Below are 9273 nucleotides of genomic sequence, written 5' to 3' on the forward strand. Positions count from 1 at the left end.
AACAAATGAGAATTTTGCATATTAAATGGTACACATTTAATCACGCACTGATGTGGGAGTGACGGCTTCTAAAGCGACAAGTACATCACACATCGAGCACTTTGGTAAATAACAGCTTTTTTTAATTACTTGAAATCACATGCAAGTTGCATGCTTGAATAGAGCTGGCAGCCCAGGAAAGCCTCATGACATGGTGGTGTGTGGATACATTTTCAGACTTTGGGGCAGCTGCTCTAGTCTATCTTATCCCCATGTTGGTTGGAAATAAAACTGTTGCGGGAGAATTTATGTACTAGCTGCATTCTGCAGATGGCATGGTGATAGTCAGTCAGCCAAAGGTTTGGTCAGTTTGGACTTCCCTCGGCTTGGGGACAAAATTTGACATTTGTTATTAATTTCTTCTAAATCTGAATAAAACAGCTGTTATGGAGAAGAATAAAACAAATGGTCAATCGTCTCATGAAAAACCCCTGTCTGAAGCTCACCCTGGATGAAATGGTTCCTATGGGAGGAGCCATCTGTTGGAGGTTTGTCACATAAGACGACATTTAAGAGGTCCCCCTCCGGAGAGTGTAGACAGAGCTGAAGACATGAAACGGATTAAAAGACCTCGTCTGGCCTTTTCGGATATAGCGACATGTGTGGAGATTTAAAGAGCTAAATTGAGGGTGTTTTAAGGTAGGAGTGTTAAAGGAACGAGTTCAGTTTGTCGGGCTGGAATGGTGACAGCATATTGGTTTGGAAGAAACACTTGGTGGCACAGAAGCAGGAAGGGTAATTGTAACTGCCATCTTGTGTGTGAGGTTGCTTTATTTATACATGGAGCTGACTTGTGCTAACATTGCTCTGGTGCCAACATTGGGCACCTCCTTAAAAAATGTTAAGAAAAAAACCTAAAATCCTTGTTTTTTTTTTTCTCTTTTTTTTTCCCCTCTAGGTTATAATGTATGACCAACAAAGAATAAGTACAGCTCTATAGCCAACGGGATCCCGAGGACTTGATTACAGTCGCTTTAAGCCTGATAGTTTGTCCGTGGGGCTGCTCTCCCTCTCCCTTCTGTTCACGTCTGCAGTCAGCTGGCATTTCTGCTCACAACTTCCCATCCCTCTCCTTGGGTGAAGAAGACTTGGTTCCACTGTGATCTCAGTCTCCTTTGCCTATTTCCTACAATTAGTTCTTGTTCTACTCTCAGCCGTGTTGCTTCCCTGGATTTAAATTACTCTCTATTAGGTAAGGCTATGACTAATGCACAGGACTGATAATGCACATTACAAGCACTTAATCCTAATCCTCTTTCTGTAATGGCTGTTTTTATTCATTGATGACCAATGCTTCATACAAAAGCGTGCTCTACAGAGTGCAGCAAATGTGCATTTGTTATTATTAACATTTCTTTATTGTCTTCGACCAGGAATACCATTAAAACTAACCAAGATGATTCCAAATGGTTATTTGATCTTTGAGGATGAGAGTTTCCTGGATTCCACTGTGGCCAAAATGAATGCTCTGAGAAAGAGTGGTCAGTTCTGTGATGTTAGGCTGCAGGTATGGTTTATTCCACAAACACTTGCACTAGCAGATCATTGCACTTTTTCTATCAACCTGTTAAGTTGTCCTGTGAATCTTAACAGCTAAGCTGCAAGATGTAAAGTAGTGAATGAAATGTGAAACATTTGATGTAAATGTTCCCGTATAATACTGACACACAGTATTATACGGGAACACAGTGTGTGTGTGTGTGTGTGTGTGTGTGAGAAACCCTCGTGGTAAATAGAAAATTCACATCAATGTCACAATTTACTCTATTGTTGGTTGTGATATAAGTGTAAGAATCTGTTACTACACTCTGTAAGATACAGACCTAAAGGACTTTCAGAGCCAATCAGGAACTGAACTTTAAATGCATGTTGAGAACCTCAGTAGGTTCACTATTGACCCTGGTGCACTTATTTGCTCTGACACATCCTGGCTTTCCTCCTCTACCTTTTTTCCAGGTGTGTGGTCATGAGCTGATGGCTCACCGTGCTGTTCTGGCTTGTTGCAGTCCCTACCTGTTTGAGATCTTTAATAGTGATATTGAGACTCATGGAGTCTCGCATGTCACTTTTGAGGACTTGGACCCAGAGGCTGTGGAGATCTTGCTCAACTATGCCTACACTGCCCAGTCAGTAGCCCCTTTTGATATTTTGCATTTTTGATCTTATCTCTGGTCAGCTGTTTTATAAAGTGGTTGCCATCCTTTTTATTTTTACATCACACAGGTTAAAAGCAGACAAGGAGCTAGTGAAGGATGTGTACTCTGCAGCCAAAAGGTTCAAGATGGAGCGAGTCAAACAGGTGTGTATGCGTTTATATGCTCTTTTAAAACTTCCCTTGCATCCTACTCAGAAATCCTAGGTGCTCTTGAAATCCCTAAATCTAAACATTTCTCACCCCTCAGATTTGTGGCGACTACCTGCTGTCTAAAATGGATTCCCAGAATGCCATCTCCTTTCGAAACTTTGCCAGCTCTATGGGAGATGCCAGACTTTTGGCCAAGGTGGATGCTTTCATTCAAGATCATCTACTTGAAGTATCTGAACAGGAAGACTTCCTCAAACTTCCCCGCCTCAAGGTAATAGCAGAAATTTGGACATACGTCATCATGTCTTTTAAGATCCATTTAGAATCTGTTGGGGTGCTAATAGCAGGCGGCCAAAAAGTTACAGAAAGTTTGTGCCATTTTCCAATGGCCATGCTTGATCAACTAAATGTATGCACACATTCAAATGGCATCATTTGCAAGAGATGGTCTGTTCTAGTTCCTCTTCACCTTGCATTAATACTTAGCAGTCTTGTGTTGAATAACATACATAGTAATGGTTATATTTTTACCTTTCTGGCTTAGACAAGATTAAAAATGCTTACAGTATGAAGGTGTGTCTCTTGAAGGTTTTCCTGACAGTTTAGGCCTATTGGGTGTGGGGACGGGGAACTTTAACTTAATCAGTAGTAAGGTCATGTGTAGGCCGGATATTGTAGTGGCTGTTGCCCAGAATGCACCAGTCATTGTGCTTATAACCTTGAGTTTGTGCAAATGAAGGAAACTATAACATGTTTCATAATATCTACTGTATTGATTTCTTAACTTATTCATAGAGAGCAGATGTAAAACATTAATCAGCCAGTTGGAGCCATTCTTTTCCACTAAGCACGAAAGGTCATGGCATTCATTTGCTGTTACTCATTCACTACAGCCCTGCTGTGCATTTATCTAACTCCCATTTTACCCTCTTCATGTGTTTACAGTTGGAAGTGATGCTAGAAGACAACCTGACTCTGCCCAGCAATGGCAAGCTCTACTCTAAGGTTCTCAACTGGGTGCAGCGCAGCCTTTGGGAGAATGGAGACCAACTGGAACGGCTGATGGAGGAGGTCAGTATCAAAGCACACAGTAGTCTCAACTCAGACTGGTCTTCATTCTCACTTTACCCTCCCCTTTCCTCTGACCCCTCCTGCTTTTGACATTAAGAAGTCATTAAGGGGGCCGAGGTAGAAATGGCATGCCAATGTCATGCTGCTATGTCAGGATTGCTCTTTGTTTTCCTCTGATTTGAGGTTTTGCAGTAAGAAACTGTATCCCTGATCCATACTTCAAATTAGAGGTGAGCCAAAAGGAGCTGCTGTCTGCTCTTGTTTGTTTGTTTTTTGTTTTTTTGTGTAGGGGTTGTTTCTATTGTTCTTTTTGAGTACGTGGTTGGTTTGCATACAACCCGTTCTGAATATTACAGGGCTCGTCTCATCTGAAAGTCAAACTCAAAAGGTCTGGCCCTTGATTCTGTTTTCTCACTGCCACTTTACTATCTGAACAGGTGGAAGTTTGTTGCTCCAGCACTAACAGGCACTCCTCCCCGTTGATTTATCTCTCCTGTAGGTTTATTAGCAGCAGCAGGAGACCAGACTGAGGAGCCAGGACTGAGCCACCAGGGTAAATGAGTCAGAGAAAAGAGGGAGGAGAGGAAAACTACTGCCTCTCAGCAGCTTCTCTTTTTTTCAGCCAAGCAGCACTGTGCCCCAATCTGTCCCCTCCACACAAACAGATGAATCTTTCTATTTACAAGAACAAATTCCACACAAACCTTTAACAATCAATACATTGAACTGAAGGCCCCTTTTACTCAACATAGTATATTCTCATACAGGCTTATATTATTGAACCCTGAAAATTAGCCCTTGGGCAGAAGAGCATTGCACGCGAGGATGGGGATTTCCCCAGTACAAATATTTCTCAAGACAATAAATTAAGTTGAATAATTATTTTCAGCACCCTTCTAAAGTCATACAACTTTTTCTTCTCCAGTTAAAAAACAAAAAAAAAATCTCAAAATTGCCCCCAAGACGGGACAGTTCAGTTACTTCAAGAAGTTTGCTCACGGTATTATTTTGTTGGGCCTTGAGAGTGGTTGTGGAACTATCTTAAAGCATTTCCTCGCAGACATAACATCACTACTGTTAGTCATCTGGATTTGGCTGTCATCACAATGACCAACCTCTTCAGCTAAAGGACCCATTTCCAAGCAGCAAAGTGGCAAGAAGGCCACTTGGGGCTCCTTCTCTCCATTGAAGAACTTTCCAGATGCAGCTTCTCAATTTTCACAAGTTCCCTCTTTTTATAGATGCAATTAAGGAGACTCTCTGACACACTCTCAGCAGCTCCCCACTTGAGCTCAGACACCTAATCCGCTCTGCGGTGGCGGCGACATGTTTTTTTTTTGTTTTTGTTTTTTTTAAAGGAAGTATTCCATCCGTCCGACTGAAGAGCCAGGTGTTCGTCCTTTCCCCCTATTCTTCTTCACAGCTCTGCCTCCGCCCTCCTTCTCCCTCCTCTTCCCCCCCTTATGCTGGGGTTTTCAGTGTGTTGCCATGGAGACAGCCACATGGGTGTGTTGTTCCTGTTTGTCTTGCAGGTGCAAACACTCTACTACTCACCTGACCATAAGCTGGTGGATGGAGGGCTGGTGATTGAGGGGCACAGTGAGGTGTTTGGTGGCGAGGAAGACCACCTTCAGTTTGTGCAGGTACTCAACAGCTTGTGCCTGGCTTCACTGTAAAGAAGTCTCTATCACAGTTTGCTTGGCAGTGTGCGAGTTTATTTTACAACCTTGTGCTAGCTCATTCATAGAAATATAACAACCTGAGCCTGGTCTAAATATATATGGCTTATTTATTAATAAAATTAAATCATTGTAAGCACTGACATGAGAGGATTAGCAAGTCATGAGTTATGATGCATGCCTCGGTTATGCTGTTGAGTAAACCAAGTTGATGCCTCAACCAGTTGAGTGTGGGCAGTAATGGGCGTTTCTGCCTTTATCCTCCATTTTGGGTTGTGACTTGTGTGCCAAATGGTGTGCTTGTATGGTCTGAGGGTGTAGTTTGCAGTGTAGAGTGTTGGCTTTAAATTGGGTGAGTTTTCATTACTTACTCGTACAAGATGAATATAGTTAATCTGGCTGGATCAAAGTATAGATCAGAGATGTAATTAGCTGGAGTTGGCTGCCGGTAGGCCTGTGGTGCAAGCTTGGCTCCTGCAGCTGCGTTGTGCTCTTACAGAAGAAACCTGTACGTGAGAGCACCCAGAGACAGCTGAGCGGCAGCTCTTCAGGAAGCCTCTCACCCTCTAACCAAGCAGCAAATGCCCCAAAACCCACCGCCAGGAGAGAGTGGAAATACATCGCCTCTGAGAAGACCACAAGTGAGTGCATTTTGGCTACACCTGATTTAGTTTCTGCACTTTCCTTCTTTGGGGATAGAAATCGAATGGTTGACATTGCAGGGTAGAAACGGTAGGTGAGTCATTTAAGGCCAACAATCTTTTAATCCCACCTGTAGACAACAACTATCTGTGCCTGGCTGTGCTGGATGGAGTGCTGTGTGTGATCTTCCTCCACGGTCGCAGCAGCCCCCAGACGTCCCCCTCTGCCACGCCTTGCCTGATGAAGAGCCTCAGCTTCGAGGCCCAGCCTGAGGAGCATGAAGAGCACCCCCTGTCACCCATGCATTATGCTCGCTCCGGCCTGGGCACTGCAGCCCTGAATGGAAGATTCATCGCAGCAGGTTAGCATTGAAGGTCAAAAGGGGGTTAAAGCATCCATCCAGACATTGCACTGTAATACAGTGGTAGCTATCCATAGATTTACAATGATAAAAATGGACAATCACTAAAGTACGCTTAAAATGGATCAATATGTGGTTATTTTGGAGAAACTGACAATATTGTCAGTGCTTAGAATGTAGGCTTTTATGTAAAATATATATATAAAAAAATTCAAGGTATTTCCAAGATGTGAGCCTGTTCCACCTCTGATTCTGTAGGAGGCTACAACAGAGAGGAGTGTCTGAGGACTGTGGAGTGTTATGACCCCGAAGAGGACCGCTGGACCTTCATCGCACCCATGCGGACTCCAAGGGCTCGATTCCAGATGGCAGTGCTTATGGTATAGCCTACCATTCATCCTTATCTCAAATTTATTTACATTACAGTAAAGTGACTTATTGGTTCGGAGTGTGCCTGCACATGTTAAAACGTGTCTCGATTGTCCAGAGCAAACAGTTAAACATTTATCTACTCCCTGACCAAATAGTTGGCTTCCGTAAGCCTCTTGGCTTCTGTAGGCCCTTCCAGTTTACCGTGTGTAAGGCAACCAAAAATGTGCCAGTTCAACTTGTAATTTTTTTAAATTTTTATATTGCTGGTCTGTTTCCACCTCTCACAGGGTCAGCTGTACGTGATTGGAGGTTCAAATGGACATTCTGATGAGCTTAGCTGTGGGGAGACATACGATCCACATTCTGATGAGTGGGCCCAAGTGCCAGAGCTTAGGACAAACCGCTGCAACGCAGGTCAGTACACGGTGCAAGGACTTATCGACCGATGCTTGAATTTAAATAGTTTCTTTACCAACTTACTGATTCGTTGAACTCATTAATATCGTCTCTGTCTAAAGGTGTCTGCTCCTTGAACAACAAACTTTATGTTGTGGGAGGGTCGGACCCCTGTGGGCAGAAGGGCCTGAAGAACTGTGATGCTTTTGACCCTGTGACCAAAACCTGGTCCAACTGTGCTTCTCTTAACATCAGTACGTGTCCACGCTCTCTCTAACATGCAGGACATTTTATAAATCTGAGGTGTCACCTCTTTGAATAAGAGGAAAGGAACTAAAAAGGCGCATCAACTTTGTTTTCAGGGAGGCATCAGACAGCAGTGTGTGAGTTGGATGGCTTCATGTACGTGATTGGAGGGGCTGAGTCGTGGAACTGCCTGAACACTGTGGAGCGCTACAACCCAGAGAACAACACCTGGACTCTGGTAGCCCCCATGAATGTGGCTCGCAGAGGAGCAGCTGTTGCCGTCCATGCAGGTAAGCCCACCAACATCGCTCTGGTGACGGTACTGACTCATTAGCATGTTGCTCATAGACAGATTGTTATTGTGCGGGATACGGTGCGTCGCTGATGTTGGCGTCTCCCATTCCTAACCAGGCAAACTGTTTGTTGTTGGCGGCTTCGATGGCTCCCATGCTCTCCGCTGTGTGGAGGTGTACGACCCAGCCCGCAATGACTGGAGGATGCTGGGGAGCATGACATCGTCACGCAGCAACGCAGGCGTGGCCGTGCTAGGCGAAAACATCTACGCCGTGGGCGGCTTTGACGGAAACGAGTTTCTCAACACAATGGAGGTGTACAACCCTGAGAGGAACGAGTGGAACGACTACACCAAAGCCCCATCTCCCCTCTCTGACTGAAGAGGGGAGAGGTGGGGAGAAGGGAGGGACGGGGTTTTGGAGTTTCACAGTGCTTCACCTTTTTCCCAAACTAACAGGCTTAGTGACGTAATCGTGTTTCGTGATCTTCTGTGTGTATGAATGGGTTTGTGTGGGGATGTTCAGGTGAGGGGTCTTCAGTGAAGACTGGCTTATTCTTGACGGGTGGGGAGGGGGGTGGGAGGGTTGTTGCCCAAAGCAACATGACGCCTTTGCATATTGCATACATTATTTTTCTTTTCTTTTCTTTTCTTTTTGTGCTGTATATATTTTGTTTCTTCCTCATTTTTTGTCATATGCCAACATTTACTACACATTTAGTGCTTTTCTTTTCTCTTAGTAAAAAAAGTTAGTCACTCGGGGGGGTTTCAGCTGGACTTTCAACTATTAGCTGCTTAAAAGGTGGCCGTATGGAGTGATGATGATTGAATTCTGTAACTTAAAGAAAATTTCTGTTGTAGACGTGTAATTTTGCTCACATTTAAAGGTCAATGGTTTGAAGCCTTACTCAAGAGTGCGAGTTGTGTAACACTTGTCATGGCTTTTATTTTTTGTCATTTTAAACGAGCTGGATTGCTTTTTGACTCTTAAATGATGGCCTTTTTTATATTTTTTATACACTGCTGATTTACCAGTTTAAAGTAGTAGCAGCCAGCTTAAATCAGTGAATCTTAACCAGTGCCAGATTAAATTTTTTCGTGCACACACACAACACACCAGACATGCACAACCATGCTTCTGCTAACAAAATTTGTTAATGTGATTTAACTAATTGATGTATGTAGGGATGCAGTTTACTGAAGATCCTTCTTTTTCTCTTTTGTGTTTTAAAGTGTCAGGCATTGGCAGATTCTTCAGGAAGGAATGTTAGAGCAAGAAACTATCACATTTGTAACATTTCGTAATTAATAAATCATTTAAACCTGATTTTTGTCTTCGGCCTACTTCCTTAATGCATGTCAAAGTTTGACACGCAGTAATGTTGGGAATGGGGCTTGCTCATGGTGTTACAATGGGTTGTATTGATGGGTTCTTCCAACTGAAAGTTACTGGAAGCCAAACCACATGCTGCAAATTTTGAATAAATTACCAGTAGCTGATTAAGTTGAGCTAAATTTTGCATTCACTGCCACCTCATCTGGCCCTGGCTCTGGTCCATTAGTTAGGGACAACCAAATTAAGCCAGGTTGGGTTTTCTCTTCTGCTTAAGTGTCTTTTAGGGGAGATTATACTAAGCTGGTTAACAGACTTCAGCAGGATGAGACAACGGCCACTCGGGGCTTTGGAAGTGTCGAAAGAGGTCCAGCTGAGTTGGCCACACTGCATGACCTCAGACTCGTCTGGGCTGCTTGCCAGAGCTGGTTAAATCCCAACCCTGTGCTCATTCACAAGTTAGTCTGATTATCTCTGCTGACACACCTGACAGTTGCAAAAAAATAAGTCTGCAAATGGGTTACGTGTGACAGGAAG

The 9273-nt window shown here is 43.6% G+C and overlaps 1 protein-coding gene across 1 annotated transcript; it reads left to right on the top strand.

Annotated features, from left to right (window-relative positions):
- Positions 1 to 1028: 1028 nt before the first annotated feature.
- Positions 1029 to 8730, top strand: ivns1abpa (influenza virus NS1A binding protein a). Its single transcript, XM_075485764.1, has 14 exons — positions 1029 to 1231; positions 1413 to 1546; positions 1996 to 2165; positions 2263 to 2338; positions 2442 to 2615; positions 3290 to 3415; positions 4948 to 5058; positions 5594 to 5735; positions 5873 to 6097; positions 6356 to 6477; positions 6757 to 6883; positions 6988 to 7119; positions 7228 to 7401; positions 7523 to 8730. Exons 2-14 carry the CDS (start codon positions 1436 to 1438, stop codon positions 7783 to 7785), a joined length of 1953 nt encoding a protein of 650 aa, XP_075341879.1. The 5' UTR covers positions 1029 to 1231; positions 1413 to 1435; the 3' UTR covers positions 7786 to 8730.
- Positions 8731 to 9273: the final 543 nt, after the last annotated feature.

This window comes from Odontesthes bonariensis, chromosome 15 (genome assembly GCF_027942865.1).
Source record: "Odontesthes bonariensis isolate fOdoBon6 chromosome 15, fOdoBon6.hap1, whole genome shotgun sequence".
Lineage (NCBI taxonomy): Eukaryota > Metazoa > Chordata > Actinopteri > Atheriniformes > Atherinopsidae > Odontesthes > Odontesthes bonariensis.

Excerpts from the sequence above, each read along its gene's own strand:
- ivns1abpa (XM_075485764.1), top strand. The coding sequence starts at position 1,436 with ATGATTCCAAATGGTTATTTGATCTTTGAGGATGAGAGTTTCCTGGAT. Across the intron at positions 3,416-4,947 it reads TGGAACGGCTGATGGAGGAG|GTGCAAACACTCTACTACTC; the intron begins GTCAGTATCAAA and ends TTTGTCTTGCAG. Across the intron at positions 5,736-5,872 it reads CGCCTCTGAGAAGACCACAA|ACAACAACTATCTGTGCCTG; the intron begins GTGAGTGCATTT and ends TCCCACCTGTAG.